Source organism: Tursiops truncatus, chromosome 15, assembly GCF_011762595.2.
Source record: "Tursiops truncatus isolate mTurTru1 chromosome 15, mTurTru1.mat.Y, whole genome shotgun sequence".
NCBI classification, from domain to species: Eukaryota; Metazoa; Chordata; class Mammalia; order Artiodactyla; family Delphinidae; genus Tursiops; species Tursiops truncatus.
Genome location: NC_047048.1, coordinates 21,853,185 through 21,874,574, shown reverse-complemented (window position 1 = coordinate 21,874,574; position 21,390 = coordinate 21,853,185). Strand labels below are relative to the sequence as shown.

General features: G+C 39.9%; 1 protein-coding gene across 1 annotated transcript in view; it reads right to left on the bottom strand.

The window, feature by feature from the left end:
- DNAH3 (dynein axonemal heavy chain 3) overlaps positions 1-21,390 on the bottom strand; it is a 198,285-nt gene that overhangs the window by 78,760 nt on the left and 98,135 nt on the right. The window contains exons 33-41 of the mRNA XM_033839481.2: positions 20,842-21,018; positions 18,686-18,777; positions 16,674-16,893; positions 15,950-16,084; positions 12,986-13,097; positions 11,138-11,379; positions 8,033-8,133; positions 6,267-6,372; positions 3,903-4,032 (exon numbers count right to left, since the gene is read on the bottom strand). Coding sequence (XP_033695372.1) covers positions 3,903-4,032; positions 6,267-6,372; positions 8,033-8,133; positions 11,138-11,379; positions 12,986-13,097; positions 15,950-16,084; positions 16,674-16,893; positions 18,686-18,777; positions 20,842-21,018 — 1,315 coding nt within the window. The remainder of the gene's footprint in view (positions 1-3,902; positions 4,033-6,266; positions 6,373-8,032; positions 8,134-11,137; positions 11,380-12,985; positions 13,098-15,949; positions 16,085-16,673; positions 16,894-18,685; positions 18,778-20,841; positions 21,019-21,390) is intronic.

Sequence of the window (21,390 nt, the reverse complement as noted above, 5' to 3'; positions counted from 1 at the left end):
CATCAACACTTGTTCTTTTGGTTGTTGATGCTGTTGTTCTTGTTGTCAGTGCTTGCAGATGACATGATACTATATATAGAAAATCCTAAAGGCATCACCAAAAAACTACTACAGTTCACCAGTAAATTCAGTAAAGTTGCAGGATTCAAAATTAATAAAATTAATATGCAGAAGTTGGTTGCACTTCTATACACTGAAAACAAACTATTATAAAGAGAAATTAAGGAAAGAATCCCATTTAACATTGCATCAAAAAGAATAAAATATCTAGGAATAAATCTAAATAAGGAAGTAAGAGACCTATATTCGGAAAACTACGAGACACTGATGAAGAACTGAAAACGACACAAACAGATGGAAAGATATATTGTGTTCATGGATTGGAAGAATTAATATTGTTAAAATGACCATGCTACCCAAGGTAATCTACAGATTCAATGCAATCCTCATCAAAATATCAAAGGCATTTTTCACAGAACTAGAACAAATAATTCTAAAAGTTGTATGTAAACACATAAGACCCCCTAATAGCCAAAGCAATCTTAAGAAAGAAGAACAGAGCTGGAGGCATCATGCTCCCAGACTTCAGACTATACTACAAAGCTACAGTAATCAAGACAGTATGGTGCTGGTACCAAAGCAGAAATATAGATCGATGGAACAGAATAGGAAGGCCAGAAATAAACCCATACACTTATGGTCAATTAATCTATGACAAAGGAGGCAAGAATATATAATGGAGAAAGGACAGTCTCTTCAGTAAGTGGTGCTGGGACAATAGGACGGCTATATGTAAAAGAATAAAATCAGAACATTTTCTCACACCATATGCAAAAAATAAACTCAAAATGGATTAAAGACCTAAATGTAAGACCATAAACCATAAAACTCCTAGAAGAAAACATAGGCAGAACACTCTGACATAAATCGTAGCAATATTTTTTTGATTTGTCTAAGGCAAAGGAAACAAAATCAAAACTAAACAAGTGGGACCTGATTAAACTTAAAAACTTTTGCATATCAAAGGAAACCATGGACAAAATGGTAAGACAACCTACTGAATCAGAGAAAATATTTGCAAATGATATGACTGATAAGGGGTTAATATCTAAAATACAAAAGCAGGTCATATAAATCAACAACAAAAAAACAAACAACCTGATTAAAAATGGGCAGAAGATCTGAATAGACATTTTTCCAAAGAAGAGATACAGATGGCCAACAGGCACGTGAAAAGATGTTCAACATCTTTTTTTTTTTTTTGCAGTACGTGGGCCTCTCACTGTTGTGGCCTCTCCCGTTGCGGAGCACAGGCTCCAGACGCACAGGCTCCAGACGCGCAGGCTCAGCGGCCATGGCTTACGGGCCCAGCTGCTCCATGGCATGTGGGATCTTCCTGGACCGGGGCACGAACCTGTGTCCCCTGCATCGGCAGGCGGACTCTCAACCACTGCGCCACCAGGGAAGCCCTGTTCAACATCTTTAATCATCAGAGAAATGTAAATGAAAACCATAATGAGGTATCACCTCACATCTGTCAGAATAGTTATCATCAAAAAGACCACAAATATCTAATGTTGGTGAGGATGTGGAGAAAAAGCAACCCTCGTACACTGTTGGCAGGTATGTATATTGGTGCAGCCACTGTGGAAAACGGTATGGAGGTTCCTCAGAAAACTAAAAATAGAGTTGTCATATGATCCAGCAATCCCACTCCTGGGCACATATCTGAAAAAACAAAAACACTAATTCAAAAAGATACATGCATCCAATGTTCATAGCAGCATTATTTACAATAGCCAAGATATGGAAGCAACTTAAGTGTCCATCCACAGATGAATCATTAAAGAAGATGGACTACTCAGCCATAAAAATGAATGAAATTTTGCCATTTGCAAGAACATGGATGGGCTTGGAGGTTATTATGCTTAGTAAAATAAGTCAGACAGAAAAAGACAAATATTGCATGTTGTCACTTATACGTGGAATCTAAAAATTACAACACACTAGTGGATATAACAAAAAAGAAATGGACTTACAGATATAGAAAACAAACTAGTAGTTACCAGCGGGAAGAGGGACAGGGGAGGGGCAAGACAATGTTTGGAGATTAAGAAGTACCAACTACTATGTATGTAACAAGTAAGTTACAAGGATATATTGTACAACACAGGGAATATAGCCAGTATTTTATAATAACTTTAATGGAATATAATCTTTAAAAATTGTGAATCACTGCGTTTTACACCTGAAACATATAATATTGTAAATCAAATATACCTAAATTTTTTAATAAGCACAATCTCAATCTAATTATGCGAAAATATGAGGCAAACTTAAATTGAGAAGCATCCTATAACATAACTGGCCAGTCTTCATCATGTGAAAAGGTTATGAAATATAAGGAAAGACTGAAGAACTGTCATAGCTTGTAGGCAACCAAAGAGATAACAACAATTAAGTACAACGTGGCATCTTGAATTGGATCCTGGATCAGAAGAAGAACATTTGTGGAAAAATGTGAAATTCAAATAAAGTGTAGTTAACAGTATAGTATCAATGTTAACTTCCTTATTATGATAATTGTACCTTCATTATATAAGATGTTAACATTAAAGAAATCTCGGTAAAGGGTATATGTGACTCTACATTCTTTTAGCAATTTTTCTTTAAGTCTAAAATTATTTCAAAATAAAAGGCTAAAAATGTATTCGGTGTTCCTTATCTCAAGTCCTTGTTAATCACAGCTACCATGTTCTTGCATTTTAACACTGACAGAGTAAAAAGTTATAGCCCCAAAATCAAATATGTGTGCATTCAAACCCAGTCCCCCATTTTTAGTAGTTGTGTGTATTTGAGCACTCCTGAGAGGATTCATAGCTATAGATTCAGGAAGGCAAGAGATGAGGTTACTCAGGACTGTGGACAATAAGTTCACTTCTCATGCTGGTGCTTTCTTTCCTGGAGGAGATACTACACAAGGATAGTAAAAGGAGCTTGGGAAAGTATGTAAAATTTACAAATAAAAATACAAATATGTGATATTGTATGAATTAGTGTGCTTCTAAAAATATTGCCTGTAATTTTAATTTTAGAAAATCAAATAATATTTAGCTAGAGAAAGTCTCCACTCAAGTTTCCCATGTTACTTTTTTTTTTAATCTACATCTATAATGCCTTTGGAAGAAATGGGCTGAGAAAATATGTTCATGTAGCAGAAGCTGTAAGAAGATTCACCTTCAGTTTGAATTATGTATTATCTTGAGAAAGAAATGGCATCCAATAAAAGTTCTCCAAATTAACACATCTTTTGTCATTTCCAATAGAATCCTGTAAAATTTGATTTATGTGAAATGGTTATAGAGAACTTCTCCAGGACATTTAAACCAATGGTTCTCCATGTCCTGGAGAAGTTCCCTAGTTCTGGAGACTAATGTGATCAGTTTTTTTATAGTGCATCTATGTGTTTTATGAATTCAGATTTTTGTAATATAAGTTTTCTTAAAATGGAAAAACTTCCTATCTTATTCTTTTCAGAATCTTTTTTTTCCTGATATACATTTACATATGTCATCTAAATTCATTTTCCTCCAGGATATCCCTCCCTGTTAGGTAAAGAGGAACAGGAATTATTATTCCCATTGTGTGGATGAGGAATCTAATACTGAGGAAGAATGGGCTAATTTGCACAAGAATACCCAGGAAGTCAATGTAAGATCAAGCCAAACTATATGGACTCTTTCCACCAAACTCTACTATCTACACTCAAAAGACTTGCTGGTTCTAGACCAAAATGCTGGTCTCATTGTAACTCATGGAGGAATAATAGGGGTGGGAGCAGAAGAAATGGCCAAGGCACACCATACGCTCATTTGGCTTAAGAACTGTAGGGTAGTACTTACCTAGCAGAGAGGAGTACAGTCTCATCATTGAGAAGGCAAGGTGGATGGGAGATGTTTGGACCACAAATTTACACTGAAGCTGAATAAATTCCAGACAGGGCTGGATAAGCCACATGAACATGTCATTGACCTAAGAGTAGAAAGTGAGATTTGACATTATTAAAAAGTGTGTTTAAGACCAAGAGCTTGGTACACCTCGAGGAGGCTGGAAATGTTGGTAAGACTGCTGATTACTTTTGAGTCTAGGTGTACTGAGGAAAGTCCACAGGCACCCAGACAGATGCGCCCAGCTTCCTATTTAATGGACTGTGCAGCCCACTGGCCATTCCCCACGCCTCCCATTCCACTAAGCTGAAGCTTGGAGCCACTATGGGTCAGCTACAGGATGCATGAAATAGTTTTAGGTCCCAGCCACAGTATCTGCCTTTGTTTCTATAAAAAAAAAATGTTAGGAATTCTAAACAACTGATTTGCAAATGACTGACTGGCATTTATAAGGCAGGTCTCCTGTAGAAAGTGGCCACAGGGAATTTCAGGCTCATTTTCAGTGATTCCCCGTATGTATGTATGTACATACTTATTGGTGGGTATGTTAATTGTTGTCTCTTGGCTCTGCTCCCCACCCAATTTAAAACAACTAATGAGAACCTACTACATAGCACAGGGAGCTCTACTCAGCACTCTGTGGTGACATAAATGGGAAGGAAATCCAAAAAAGATGGCATATATGTATATGTATGGATGACTCACTTTGCCCTACAGCAGTGTAGAGCAACTATACTCTAATAAAAAATATATTAAAAAATTACTTGCCTCACTTTCTCCTCTTAGTGTTTTTTTCACTTTTGTTATACTTTGTGACTTTCGCTGTAAATTATCTTAAGTTATTTTTTTGTAAGTAGGTAGGTCATCACTAAATAAATATACAGATACTGATTATACACAGATATGTGTGCATATATGAATGTTTAGATGTCTTTATATGTATATATGACTATATATGAGTACATAGATATGTGGTTTTCAGTCAGTAAAATTTATTGTGCATCTACTAAATGCAGTGTGGTAGGTGCTAAGGATAAATGATGAACAAGATAGACAAGGTCCCTGTCCTCGTGGTCTGAGGGGAAGGGAAGACAAACAAAAAATAAATAAACAAGCAAGGAAATGAAAGTATTTACAAATCATGAATGTACTAGCAGGAAACAAATAAAGGTATTACAATGGGAAATAACAGGAAGTTTTTAATAGGGTGGTCAGGGAAGACTTCTTGGAGAAGGAGGCCTTTATGCTGACACCTGGATGACAAAAGTGAATCATCCCTTATGAGAATAAATGGGGCAAGATTTCCAGAAAGAGGAACAAAAAATGCAAAAGCTTTGAGGTAGTAAAACCTGGGGTTTTCTAGGAATGGAAACAAGACCCAAGGGCTGGAAGATAATGAGCTGAGGCTGAGAAGAGGGTAGGTGAGGTTGGAGAGGCAGGCTGGGTGGGATCACAGTCTCAGAGGCCTGATAAGAAGTTAGACCGTACTAAGGATACTGGGAAGTTTCTGAAGGCTTCCTGTGCATGTGTAGATTGGTTTCTCACTGTGCATGTGGATATGTGTCTATGTAAATAAACATGCTACATATATATTGTGCATGTATGTAAATGTGACAGGAGAGGGGCTGTCCTACACAGTTCCCCAGACTGTTTCCACAGTGGGAAGAGAATCCACCTCGGATCCTTCTTGGCTTCTTCAGTGGGAAACTTTCCTAGGGAATCAGAAACACCATAATAACTGGTTCTCCCTTCCTACTTCCCTTGTCTGAGTGTGTGCTAATGTAACCTGAACATTCACATCTCTTTTAGGAAGGGAAGAAGAAAATGGACACTCTTAGTAGCTGCACTAAGAGAATTTCTAACTGGTTCTGGCTCCCTAAATATAGAAGGTATGGAGTCTAGGTTACAGGGACGGGAAGTGGCAGTGAAGAGAGGAACACGGGTCTTCCTAACCTGGTCCATCTTTAGAGCAACTTCCAGAGGCATTTCTCCTAGTAGGCAAGGGGAAAGGGGTGACATTCCAGTCATCAAATAGAACGTTTCTCAAGCACCAGAATTCTCCACTGGGGAGCCAAGAAGTAATGGAGAAGGTGGAAGAGAAAGGAGAAATTGACTGCATCACCCCATCCCCACCACATGGAGTGAAAGTCAGAAAAATGGCAGGTAGCCAGGAAGCAAGATAATTAGGGACAGTCAGGGAATTTCCTGCTCCTTCTTGCCTTCTGTAATTATGAATGTGAAAATGATCCTAGAAGACCTTTGAGATGAGGAGTAGGGAGACAGGGAGGGACAGGAAGGAAAGGGACCAGAGGATCTCACCAATTCCTTGTGTTCCTCGGTGAGACTGGAAGGCAGGGTGTCCATGTATGAATCCTTCAGGGGCTTCCAACCTAGCTGATGGGGCTCCATGTAGATCATCCCACACCTGGCAAGCACAAACAGAGGACCAGCCCGGTCCACATCTGGCTCCCAAGCACGTAGGGGTGAAGTAAATGTAGGAGGTCATGGTGAGGTAAGAGGCTGGAGCTTGGGTCGGGGCATAGACCCTCACCAGCTCCAAGCCAAAGGAAAGATGCACAGATTTTGCCAGGAAAGGGTGGAGACCAGTGCTGAGAGTTGGGTCTTGAGAATCAGAGACCTGGATTCAAATCCCAGCCCCAGACCTTACTAATTGAGTGACCTTGGGCAAATTTCTTTACCGTCTCTGAACTTCTCTGTCCTTGTCTGTAAATTGAGGAATATAAAAAATATGTAGTTCATAAGGTTGTTGTAATGCTTAAATGAAAGGCCTAGAACACAGAAACCTCTTAATCAATGAAAGCTACTATTATCATTACCATAATGTTAGTACATTACCATGCACTGACATGTAACATTTTGTTTAGCACTTTTTTCCCCCATTCTGTTGTATCTAGGCACTCCCTCCTTTGTTACTAACACTGGCTACCATTTATTGAACACCTACTGCGTGTCAGCCATTATGCTAAGTCTTAATGGCCTTCATCTCTAAATATTCCGCTTTATGGTATACATTTTAGACATGAGGAGACTGTAGCTCAGAGAGGCTACGTGACTCAGAAGAGGTCACACAGCTAGCAAGTGGTGTGGCCAGGGTGGGAGCCCAAGTTGGTCTAACTTGCCATAGGGTCTTTCTCTTCCCTTACATTGCCTTTGGGAATGTGGGCTGATTTTATTTTATTTTATTTTTTATGGACTGAAGTTACACTATTGGATTAATTCTTATCCTTGGCACACTCATCATTAGCCCATGCATGGCCTTTCTCAGTTAATTGTTTTCAATAATGTACTAAGTGCCCATGAACCCAATACCGAGGCAGAAGCTAGGGTCTTGACAATAACCTTCATCTAACCATATAGTCTCCCTTATCCTATGCCCGTGGCTTTCCCCACCTGAGGTTATACAGCATCTTGAATCTCATGCTCACCTGTGCTTTGATTTCTTTTCTTCTTATAGAGTTTTATAGCATATATATATTTACTTGTTTTTAATAATTTAAAAGGGGACACTATGCTGTATGTAATATTACAGGCTTACTTTTATACATAATATTGTTAAGATTTTATCTTTAATTTTACTAAGATTTATCTTATATAGTTGCTTGTCAGTACAGTTCATTTATTTTGAATGACATACAAATACTACGATTTGTGATCTTATTATACTTTTTAATTCGCTCCTGTTAATGGGCATTTGGGTCGTTTCTAAGTGTTTGTTATTGTAAATTATGCTACTCTGAAAATTCTGGTACATGTCTCCTATTGTACATGGGCAAAAGTTTCCTTTGGGTATATATCAATACTTACAAGCAGAATTGCTGGGTCATGAGGCATAAGAAAGATCAACTTTAGGAGATGATATCAATCTCTTTTCCAAAGTGATTGCCTGACTTTAGATTCCTACCAGCACTGTGGATTGAGGACTAACTTTACGACAAATCTGACAACAAGTAGTGCAGGTGATCTGCTGGAGTTTAATCACATTTATGGATTTTTAGAGCTTTCCCTCCTGCGTAGGGTTAGTGAGGCCTCACACTCCCTCAGGGGGTCCCTGCAAGCTGACTGACCTGCTCACAGTGGCGGGGGAGGCCTGCTCCAGGTCAGCTGGCTCGAAGATCAGACTCATCTTGGAGCTCATCTGGATAATCTCTCCACTCATTAAACAAAGCTGAAAGTACAAAGCAGAGGGGTGGAGGGCAGCAAACGAATTAAATTCCATCTGCAAGTGAAAGGCATCAGTGGGGACAGAGATGGTTTGAATTCATTCAACAAATACTTCTTGAGCACCTATTCTGTGCCAGGCACTATGCTAGTTGTGCAGAATGAAACAGACAAAAATTCCTGTCCTCTTGAGGTTTGCATTCTGCTCGGAGGAGACAGATGATAAGCAAAATATATAGAATATACAGTGATGAAAGTGCTTTGGAGAAGAATAATGTCGAAGAGGGGCTGGAGAATGCTGTGTGTGGTGAGCTGTAATATTAAATAGGGAGGTCAGAGAACCACTGACTTAGATGAAGAAACCAGAAATTATCAGACTACAGCAAGTTTCATGGTTCCTTCCTCAGTGGAAGGAATTTAATAGCATACCCCCATCCAGTTTTATTTGCTCAAGTTTCCCACAAAGACTCCTTTTGGAATCCCTCATGGACTGGCCCAGGGTTAGAATGACAAGAATATCTCCACATCCTTTTTTGGAATGGAAGGAAAGACCATTACAAGTCCTAGTGTTTAGCAGGCATATCCCTGCTTTACAAGTCCGTGGTGCTGCTTCTCATTTGCCAACATGGGTTAAAGTGAGACGTTTAAGTCATAAGATGGCCTGAGGCCTTGGTCTCTCAGGGGAAAAGAGGAAACGCCATTGTTTCCTGCTTCTCATCCTAAATTGTGGTTTTCAAAGTTTCTGATATATTACCTGACCCACATCAAACATATCTGGAACAGGTCATTACGGGCAACCCTAGGAAGGTCACGGCTGTTATGGGACTAATACCATTAACAGTGTCATCTCTGAAAATCAAGAAAAGTGAAACAGACCCATACCTGTGACAGTAGTTTGATTTCATTCAGAGCTGTGAAGAGCCATCAGGAAATTCACTGATTATGACTCTTTATACTTCTGATCTCAAGACCAACCAATACATGTGTACAATTAGTTTATATAACATAGTCCATATCGTGTAATAAAACTTATTCTTTTTTTATATGTTATATAATCAAAATTACGAACACGATATTATTAGTGTATGTATATAATATGGATAATTAGGCCTTCCATTGTTGAGCATGACTTACTCTTAGTCTTGCAAAATTTAAATGCAGAAGGAAAATATATTTTGATTTGATAATGATGTATAGTCAGTGTAAGACCTATTCCTTGAAATGGTGATAAATATTATTTTATTTTATTTTAATATAGCACTTGCTACATGCCAGGTAATATTATAATCAGTTTTCAAATGTTAATTTATCTAACCTTCCTAACAACATTATGACATAGATACTGTTATTCTCATTTTACAGATGATGTAATTGAGGCATAGAGAGACTAAATAGCTTGCCTGAAGTTACATGACTGCTAAGTGGTTCAGGACAGGATCTGAACCCAGGCTGTCTGGCTCCAGAGCCTAAGCTCTTTAGCCACTACATTTACTGTGGCAGAATGTATTTTCCAAAGACTGCTGCAACAATATCTCCTATTCCACGTACACTTTTGCAGTGTGACCTCGCCCACCTCCATCAAGAGGTAGCGTCTATTTCTCCACCCCCTTGAATCTGAGCAGGCTCTGTGACTTCTTTGATTAATAGAATTCAGAGAAAGTGATGCTGTGCCAGTTCCAAGCATAACTCTTAATTTCCTGAAAACTTTCACTTCCTGCCTCTTGGAGATTAACCGTCACGTAAGAAGTGCCACTACTCCAAGGCCACCAGATGATAAGCCCAAGCCATGTGGAGAGGCCTGGAGGATAAGATTTTCTTTGAGAGAAAGGCAGAGAGACAGAGACACAGAGACACAGAGAGAGTTACGGAGAGATAGACAAGACGAGGAAGAATGAGCCCCCAGACGCTGAGTAAAGAATCTACCATGGATGTGGCTCCTCTAGCCCTAGCTGCCCCAGCTGACGTCATGAGGATTAGCTGAACCCACCTGAGCCCTTCCAAAGTTTATAATCCACAGTGTCATGAGCAAAGTTAGGCCACTAAGCATTAAGGTAGTTTGCAATACAGCAACGGATAACCAAAACACATCTCATATATTAGGCACTATGTATGGACTATCTTATTTAATTATCAACACTCTTATTTATTACTACCTCTTTACACATGAAGAAACTGGTGCAGAGAAGTTATGTGACTTGCCCTATATAACAGCTCAGTTGTAGAGCTAGTAGGCCAATTTGATGCCAGCACCAAGGCTTTTAACCACTATACAACAGTGTCTCTAAACACACATAACTTACCCACTACAAGTACAAACAAAAGCATAATTCATGAATTGATAACTGTTACTTTCTTGTGGGGCATTTATTCTTAGTGTAATAAATGTATATATTATATAGTTTTTTTTTAACGTTTTTATTGGCGTATTATTGCTTTACAATGGTGTGTTAGTTTCTGCTTTATAACAAAGTGAATCAGTTATACATATACATATATCCCCATATCTCTTCCCTCTTGCATCTCCCTCCTTCCCACCCTCCCTATCCCACCCTTCTAGGTGGTCACAAAGCACGGAGCTGATCTCCCTGTGCTATGCGACTGCTTCCCACTAGCTATCTATTTTACGTTTGGTAGTGTATATATGTCCATATATACACTACCACTCTCTCACTTTGTCCCAGCTTACCCTTCCCCCTCCCCATGTCCTCAAGTCCATTCTCTAATAGGTCTGCATCTTTATTCCCGTCTTACCCCTAGGTTCTTCATGACCATTTTTTTTTTTTAGATTCCATATATATGTGTTAGCATACGGTATTTGTTTTTCTCTTTCAGACTTACTTCACTCTGTATGACAGACTCTAGGTCCATCCACCTCACTACAAATAACTCAATTTCGTTTTTTTTTATGGCAGAGTAATATTCCATTGTTATATTATATAGTTTTGATCAATCACTAACTTCAGTAAAAGAGTTTATTGCACACCCATGTAAAAGTGATATCAGACAGGTACCTTTTTATTGTCATCCAGAACAGTGTTCATATTTTCAATCCAAACAGCATCCACTGGCCCATCAAATATAATCCACTTGCGGTCATCAGACGAAGTAGATGCTTGCTCCCGGAAAGCATTGGCAAGGACACCATCTGTCCACTCATGGCTCACTTGGTCAAAGCACCCATACAGCTGCCCCAAGGTGATAGCCTTGGGGTTAATGATCTTGTACTCCACAGCAAATTCCTCCATCTGGTTGGCTGGGCAAGAAGGTCCAACACAAGTTACAAAAGTTCTGGTGACACCAGAACATTAGGACAAGAAATAATGCCATCTAAAAGACCAAACAACTTTTATCAATATGCCATCCAAGGATAGTCCTTAAAATTTGTACTCAGTCTGTATAAAAATTGGGATAACTGGATAGGCAAAGCCTTAAGTTGTTAGGTTATTACAGCTATTAGTTTCTCACCATATTGTTTTCTGAGGCTCACTTCAAACAAGTCAAATGTGCCAGTCAGATCTAAAGAAGTCTGCCTGGGCCTAAAAGAACTCAGGCAGTAAAGGAGAGAGATGCCATATAATCAGGTCTCTTTACGTAACTGGCTACCCTAGAACCTTGGTTTTGACTTGAGATAAGGAAACAGCTGACAGGTAAAGGATTCTGGAAAATGACGGTTACTTTCCTTTTGTCTATCTGAAGGGCTAGCTTAGTCCTGAAACCTCTTTTTAGCTGCCCAATAAGTGTCCCCTGAGAAATGGAGCACCAGGACCCAACCAGAATACACAGGCTGATGGATGGCACATTGTATGTATTTAATAACAGAAAATAACCACACTTTTACATGATCCTTCAAAGTAAGGGAAAACTGGAGTGCCTGAGCCACGAACTAAATAAAGAATAATTTCTGCAGAATTCTGAGGCAAAGACAATGGGGTAACCTCCTTTCTCTTCATTTAGTTTCCTAAATTATATTCAATGACAAAATTATTACTTAAGTTTGAAATGCCCAAGTTATTAAATAACAATTTATTAAGGCCAAGTTAGTGCCCAAAACAAAAAACTCAAAAATTCCACAGTAACTCAATCAGCAGTAACTCAATGTTATTAGAAAAAAATATTAAAATGAAGCATACTGGAAGGGATCCTGTAAACACAGGCACAGCAAGGCATTGCTTTTCAAAACCACAGCCTTGTGATTTATAAAAGAAAAAACCCTCAAAACTGTTTCTCTGGCAATAAACATGGCTTTTATTTGTTGAGCTAGGTTATTTACCTGCATAATCTCATTTAATTATCACAACAATCCCATTTTACAGCTGGGAAAACAGAGGCAAAAAGAGGTTTAGTCATTTGCCCAAGGTCTGGGTTTCATTCAAGAGTCTGAGGTCTTATCTTTTACATTAAGTTGAAGGAAGGAAAGAAGGAAAGGAGGGAGGGAAGGAGGGAGGTAGGGTTGATGGGAGGGCGGGAGAATGGGAGGGAGAAAAAAAGGAAAGGAGAGGGAAAGAAGGGATGGAAAGAAAAAAAGGAAAAGAAAAGAAACCATGCAATGATCTCCTCTTAGGACAGTTTTGTTTAGGCAAGTGGCAGGAGTTTCCCTCTCATTGGGAAACCTTTGGAGAAGCCACTGTTCAGCATTTGAGAAAATTCCTCCAGCTTTAATGAAGCACATAAAATCCCCCGTTAGAAGCTCTCCTCCTCTTTATTCTCTGCCTGCAGACCGCTGTGTGCCATGTTCTATTCCTGGCTCTAATGTCACAAATCAGGGATGGTAAAGTTAACAGCCTGGCATCATCTCTATGGAGCCAGTCAACTGAGTGGGGATTCCTGTCCTCCCTGGAAGCCAGGGATACGAGTTTTACCTTCGTGTAAATCACCCAGAGCTGCAGCCAACACTTTATAAGCACAGGTCTTGCCACCCATGGGGTCTCCGACAATCATATAGCCATGTCTTACCAGCATCATCTCGTAGATCTGGGAGGAGACATCATATAAGAAGTTAATCATTGCAGACCTCCCAGAACTGCAATTAGTCAGATGTCTACAAGGAACAAGGACTGCAGTCCTTTATTTGTCATCTATTGTTTAAATATCTTTTGGATGAATAACTCTATGTGTGCATCTCAGATTATTTAAGGGATGGGAAATACTATTTGCTCTGCACCTATCTATGTGCTAAGCAGCACTGACTTACCTAAGTTATTTCATTTAATCCACTCAGGTATCATTAACTACTTTTAAATGGTGGGAACACTGAGCTCAAGAGAGGCTAACTAACTTGCCCAAGCTCATCAGTGGTGGAACCAGGATTTGACCACGGGGCTCTCTGACTTCAATGCCACTAATCTTTTCATTGCACCATTTCTGCTTGCTTTTAAAGAGGAAAAGGAAACAATGGTCATTTTAGCCAACTGCATTTCTGTTGGAAATTTCCTTTCTCAAGGCCTAAATGCTATTCTGACTTGATTGGAACTCTCAATAGATTAAAATGTATTTTCTGAGCCAGGGGCGATGCTGTAAAATATAAATGAACTTCCATGTAATTTTAGCCCCTACCCTTGAGAATCAACAGCTAAGTGGAAGCTCATTTTTTGAATTTTCTAATTGTTTTGTCTGTGACAAGTAGTCCATGACAGTTGAAATGCAAATGCTTTGGTCATTTATATTAACGTGAAATGTTTTCTCTCTCCTTTTAAACTGTGAGTCTCTCAGCAAGAGGGAATATGTGAAGCTTTTTATTTTAAGGATTGTTTGCATTATTTTTCACCTTGGAAGTGAGTTATACAGAGGGTGTAAATTAGGACAATGGGGGTGGTACAGGTACTGACAAAAGTGAGCCGGCAAATATTTGTTAAACACCTATTATGTGCCAGATACTGTTCTAAGTTCTACAGACAGAGAGGACAAAACAACAAAATCCCCAACCATCAAGTAAGGTTTACATTCAAGTAGACCGCAAAGACATTTCAGATTGAATAAAGATAAATGGAGTTGACTGTGCATTAGGAAAAAAGAGAGAAAGGCACTTATGATTCAATAGCCTCTCACCTTCCCCCTCACATAACTTTAAATGGATAATCAAGGTATCAATATACAAAAGGGAAGTTAGCGCCATATATTTTGCTTTGGAAAACTGGTACTAAACTATATAAAAGTTCATCTGTAGGTCTGTAAATTACTTTGGAATACATAAAAAAGTAAGATAAGTTGACGGATGGATGGATGGATGGATAGGTAAATGATAAAGCAAGTATTATAAAATGTTAATTATAAAATCTAGGTGGTGGGTACATGGGTATTCTCAGTAAAATTCTTTCAATTTTTCTGCATGTTTAAATCTTTTATTATAAAATATGGGAAATAAAAGCTCATGCCTAGTTTAAAAAAGTCCATCTATGAAATCCCAACGAATAGATTGGGATTCAATATTAAGTTAAATGAATTGTGTCAAGAGTAGCACATTTGATGAATAGTTGGGAAAAAATTTTTATTCCTAAAAATTTTTATTCTGATCTCAGAATCTGGAGACCTGGGTCCTACTTTGACCTTTAATTCTAAATAACAATATGATTTTGGAAAATGATGATATTTCTGATGTTTGTGGAGATGGTGAGGTTGATTTTGATATGGTAATCAGGCACTATATCTAGCATTTTATGTACTTCTTGTCTCAAAATTACTCTGTGGGGAAGGTTTTACTCCCTCCATTTTACAGTCGAAGAAACCAGGGCTCAGAATGGTGAACGAACTTGCCTAAAATCTCACAGCAAAAGACTGATGGGGGTGAGATTTGAAACTAGGTTTATGTGAGTCCAAATCTGTTCCCTCTCTGGATGCCAGTGTTCTTAAGGAGCCAGGAGCAGATGGAATTTAAGATCCCTTGTAGTTCTGTCCTGTGATTCTGTAGAAAAAGTGCATTTGGGGCTTATTTTATTCGACTTATGACTTTAAGTCAGTTTTACATAGAAAGTGATCCTAGGGAAGGATCCCTGAAATTAGTGTGGGGTTTCACTAAGGTTCTCCAGGGTCAAGACTGTGGAAACAGTTCTTTCACCTATTGGTAACAGCACCCTGATTTTCCCTGAGGAACCACCACTTCATGGTCCAGTCCACATGACTTGGGTGGCTCTGACTCCACCTCCACTTCTGGCAGAGGTGGGGCGGTTATAGTCTACTTCTTATCTCTGTAATTGGTTCAGGGATGGTCACGTGACTTTATGAGCACCATTCAAAGCTAATCCTGAGACTTTTGCTGAGGACACTCCAAGAACGATGCTCTTTTTCCTTCTGGGCTTGAACATGGGACAATCTAAGTGTGAGGCTACTGGGGGCCCAACTGAAAATGAATTTTTCATGCAGAGAGAGGCAGAATCCAGAAATGAGGACAGGCAGATTCCTAATGACATTATCTAAAAACATGTATCCCACTATGCCTGAAACCAACATATTTCTGTACTTTCCAAGTTAGGTAAGTGAGTAAATTCGCTTTGGTTGACTAAGAGAGTTTGAATTGGATATCTGTCACTGGGAACCAAAAAAGTTGGTTTTTGACTAATTCAAAGCCCAATGCCCTGAAAGGTTCTGTTTCATCCCCAAATGATGAAAAAGAAACCCCAGGGAAGATGGTCATAGGAAAAATATTGGATTTTAAAAGTCAGCTCCTGGAAATGAAAACTGAAGGCACAACAGATTGTTGAGTGTCTTCATCTCTAACCAGGCATCTCCAATTGCTGTCAGCTCAGTTCCAATCTACCATAGTTCTTTCTTATTCCTGACCTCAGCAAACAGTAAACAGGTACATTCCCACATGGGTACAAGGAATCAACCTGGATAATTTTTCCAATAAACCAAGGTACTGGCTGGAGTTTCATCTTTTTGATGTTCTCATTCAGCACTTCCATAAAAACTTCGTAGTCTGGCTTTGGAAGAACAACTCCAGGAAACAAATCTGATATAATTCCCTGTTAACAAAAATTCAAGATGTGAAAAAGATGAATTATCAGATACATAACCTCAACATTTTTCTAAAATGAGATCTACAGGTAGCAGGAATCCTTGGAAAATTCCAAACCTCATTTTTCCTGTACTGAAACTTATCTACAATTACAAATTCTAACAATATCTGTTAAACATGATTTTCCTTCCCCAGAATTTTAAAAGTCAGCAAATATTTAATAAGTCTGTGCTGTCTTTCAGTCATTATACTAGCAATGAACAAGACAGTCAAGATTTCTGTCTTAAAGAGCTTACAGCCTAGTTAGGAAGATAGGCATTAAAATAATTCCAAAAGAAAACTAATTACATTTGATATAAACAATTACTCACACTCAACAGCAAATATCCTAACAGTGAAACTGTTTTTATTAAAATCAGGAATTAGGGATATTGCTATTACCATTATTATTTAACATTTGGGGGAGGGTATCTGGCAATAGGTATGCTGGCTAGAGAATGGAGGGGGTGTCAGGAGATGGAAGAGGTGCCGAAAACATTTTTCATCTTTGGATGTCGAGTCTCAGTGCTTAGCCAAGGTCCCAAACCACTACATACCTGAAATAGAGGGACATCTTGAGCCAAGAACTTGGCCAGGTTGACATCAAGCAAGGCCCGGAGCAGCAGGACACTCTCATTCTCCTCTGGATACTTCAGCTTCAGGTTGCCAGCGGCAGTGAGCACAGACTTGACAGCACGCATGCCATAGTCATAGTGATGCTGGGAGGAAAGTTGCTCTGAACACAGGCGGTAGGTTGCAACAATCTTCTGGGCAAGACTGGGAGAGCAAAGACATGTCTGCAGACCCTCTAGAGAGGACCATGTCCTGCTCAGCAGACATTCCCAACATGCTTGTGCCCTGTCCCTGCAGAAGCCAGGCCTGCCCACGAACTTGATGGAGAAACCCTATCGTTTGAAGGCCTCTTCACAGAGTTACCATAATGAGCTAAGGAAGCACTGTGACTTTCTTTCAAAGGCAGGATGAAAAACAGCAAGCACATACATATGTATAACATATACTGTACAAGAAGCTACATGTGTCTATACTTTTATCTGTATATATGAATGTGTACGCCACACACATACACACACACACACACACACACACACACACACTTGGGAAGATTACGTCAAACGATTAACAATGTTAATGCCTAAAGAGTAGGACTAAGGGTCACAAAGGGGACACTCATTTTTGCATTTCTGTAACATTACAATTTTTTTCAATATCCATGTTTTACTTTTTTAATTCAAGAAAACCAATTCAAAATTTAATATACTCAGCACACAATACATGTATGCTCATGTGCACTGCCATATCTTATTTTTCCTGGGCACACGGGGGGGAACCACATTTCCTAGCCTCCCACACAGTTACGGGTGGCCGCATCACTGAGTCCTAGCCAGTGGCATATGAATGAAAGGGAAGTGTGCCACTTTGAGGGCTGGTCCATAAAAACCTCCTCCATAAGATCCTCTATGCTCGTGTGTTGTAGCTGTGAGATATAAGTAACCTGGGTCCCTGGGGAAGAACTCCTCTGATCACAAACACCCATTTTAGATTTCTAGGGAGTGAAAAATAAACTTTTGCTATGCTAGCCCATTGGAATTTGGAGGTCAGGTTTACCCTAACTAATGTACTTATGCACATTCCCCTTGCAGGGCTCCTCCCTAACAAGACTGATTTACTTTAAAAGCAAAGACTGTGTTGCTCATCAGCACCTGGCACAGGGCTGGGCATAAGGTAGGTGGTTTGCCAATTGAATAAATAAATGAATTGAACAGGCAAATCAATGTAACCCAAGTGTCCTATAGAAAAAATAAGCCTCTTATGACTGAGGCAGCCTCTTAGCCTAGGAGGGACGGCACATTCTGTCGAGAATATCTGCAGCCCCTTTTGCATTAACAGCAGGACCTCCAGGCCACCAAGACACTGTGGGCCTGTGGAGATAACTGCAGTAACAAAAAATCAATTGATTATGGGCAAGACAATGTAAAAAGACAAATGTAAAATTTGAAATAGATCAATAAAAGGCATTTTACAATAAATATTCACAACTCTGGGTGCATGTGATAAAGACACTGATGCTTGTGTATGTCTCCGTCTTAGAAAACTGGGTAATACTTGAATGAGAGATAACCAAGTTGATTTGAGTAAATAAATATTATATTGATAACAATGTTAATTCTAAATTATATTAATTTTTCCTCTTCAATCTTGGAATAACTTCATGTTTTTCAGTCTCGCCTTAAGTCATTTAGGAGTGTGTGTGTGTGTGTGTGTTAGAGTGAAGGGTAGAGAATAGATGAGCGATTCTTCCTTAGAAGAACTCCAGGTATATACAAAGAGAGTGGAGGCCCTTTCTTGGTAATCTGAGCCATTTCCTAGCCAGGGATGGGGTCAGAACCAAGACCAGGGCTATGTGCTTTCAGATCAACTTGTGAGTAAAAGCAGTTTCTCAAGTTTCTCTCTTTTTTTTTCCAATGGACAATTTACCTTGAATCCACCCCACAAAAAGTCACTCTGTCACTCTTTCTTTAGAACCCACTAGAAAGCCAATATAACATACCTTCTGGAGTCTAGAAACCCCATAGAGTAGAGGGAGATTTCTCCAATGAGGGCATAATCTGGCACCATCATGGCCACTGTCCGAAACAAGGCCTGGAAAAGAAACAGCCCTCTAAAAATAAGATTTCATGTAAAGAACCTAAACACATAAGGTGAAAATGGGGGAAGGTACATCTACAGAGGCAAAGAGAAGTAACATGATCATTCAGACCACCCAGTGACAATCAAGGAAAGGAGGGCTGGAGGACAAATCAGTGCAAAAGGACTGTCTTTACTGGACAGATCCACTGCTCCATGAACCTCCCCACTAGCCTTGTCCAGGTACATGTGTCACATTGGGTCCCTCAGTGGTTGTGTGGAAGGCCTTAGGTGCTGGTATCCTGGCAACACCTCATCCTCCTATGCCAAATGAGCATCATTCAACTATTGGAGCTTTCCGGTGTTCAGTGTAGACAGTAGAAGTCATTCAGGGATGCAGGATAATAATGTATCAGGAGAATCCTGAAGTCAGACAAATCTTGATTTGGGTCCTTGCTCTGCTAGCTACTAACTGTGGATAAGTTATGCAACCCCTCTAGACCTCAGGTCCTTCATCTCAAACTGTACTAACAACTGTGTCCTCTTCATAGTTCTCATGAGAACAAATGATCCTATGTAAGTGAAGTGCTTAAAAAGGTGTGTGGCACATAGTGAGGGCTCAATAAACATCAGCTATTGTTTCTAGTATCTTGGATCTAATATCTTAGATCTTAGAGGAGAAGTGACTTGCCCAAGTCATGCAGTTAGAGGTAGAGCCAGGGCTAGAACCCAGGCTTCCTGACACCAACCCTGGGTACCTTCTACTATGCCACACTGTCTCATGAAAGTTGTTTGTGCAGATCTAACGTGGTTGTTGGCTGGGAGGGGTGCAGGGGGGAGTTACGTCAACTGGGCACTCTAAAACGAGAAATGTGGGTCCAAATTCTACTTTGGTGTCCCTGGCCTATGCTGACCTAGAGAGGAAGAGTCACCCTTAGGGATCTCTCTGACTTCTTTTCCATTCCCAAGGAGGAGGAGGAGTGGCTTGTCTGAATTAGATTCCAGGGAACTAATCAAAATGTGCTTCTAGCAGCTGGAGCATCATGTACTAAAGTCAGCGAATGTCGGTTTTGTCCAGGTCTCTCTTACGTCTTTCACGCAAGGGAATGGAGCAATAACTTGAAAGGAAATCCATAAAGAAGCAGGCCTAGAATTTTCCCTCTGGTTGCTCTTTTCATGCAGTTGGGGTGCTAGGTGCTCTTCCCACAGGTGAAGACCCATTCATCTTGCACTTTGTGGTTTTTCCTTCCATGAGAGCAGCATGCTAAGGTCATCTAGTGCCTGTTCCCTTAAGATGGCCTGGTTGGAATTCTCTCTCTCCCCCTTCAGAGGCACTTGCCTCCTCCCACTAGCAGCAGGGCCAATGCTTATTGCCACAGCTGTAGCTCAGGCCAGCTCAGCAGTAGGTACCAGGGACATACAAGCTCTCTTGTTCTCTCTCTAGCTGGTTGGAACAGCCTGCTTTGGTGTGGACACCACTTAGGTCTAACCAGCTTAGCTCCACGTGCTCTAGTCTTGGTCTACCAGCGTTCTCTGTGTTGAACTTTGATGCTCTCTTATAAGCAGATCTGTTTTATTTGGCCTACAGTGATTTTTTTTTTTTTTTTTTTTTTTTGCATTGAGACAGGATCTAAAAATAAGATTTCATGTAAAAATCCAAATTTCTGGCTTTTCCTGAAAAATGAGAGGATCTGACAATTCCTGCTTGGCAACAGTAGGCTGGGGCTAAGTAGGGGCTGCTGCCTCTAGATGGGGCATTTGTCAGAGTCCCTACCAGGCCCAGCTGGCTTTTCTCATTTATATTAACTGTCTGACCCCTGTAGACAACAGAAATAGTGATACTTCTTCCAGTGATCATTGTTGCCTCTTTGCCATTGGTTACTATGTATATATTTCCTCCCATCTCATGAGACCTAGTTGGGAAGATGGTGGAGTTCTGAAGCCAAGTAACGTCTTTACTTCTCACAGCTGAAAAATGTCAACAGGTCCCGTCATTTGGCTTCTCTGTGAGACCCTCGGGTACTTCCGAAGGTTTCTATACCATAAAGTACACCCAGTAGTTACGCACTCAGTATTTACCTTGAGGTTATCTGGCAGCTCAGCCCTGCCAGCATACCCAGGGTTCATGGTGATGAAGACAGCACAGGTTGGGTTCAGAGAGAGCTCAGTGCCTTCAAAGATGAACGTCTTTAGCTTCCGGATAATGGCTTGTTGAATGCTGAGAATCTGCTGAGCTACCACAGAGAGCACTTCTACCTGGAGTGAGAATGGCTGGTTGATTTGAGCTCTTGCTTCTGACAGCCACCAACCCCACTATGCCAAAGTACCCTTCACTTAGCAAAGAAAGAACCCCATCACCTGAGAATAAGACCTTCACATTCAAAATTAGGAGCACAATTTAGGGTTTTGGTAAAGGAAAGGAAAATTGGTGTGTATAGGCATGCATACATGTGCACATGTGTGTGTGTGTGTGAGTAGTTTCCAGAGTATCTTATCTTTGTCTTACCTTTGTTCCAGCACCTAGCATAATGCTTCACCCACAGTATGTGTTTATTGGTTCAAGTTGCATGTTTACATTTCCTAATCTCGATTCCCTACCCAAATAGAATTAACCACCCCCTCTTTTGT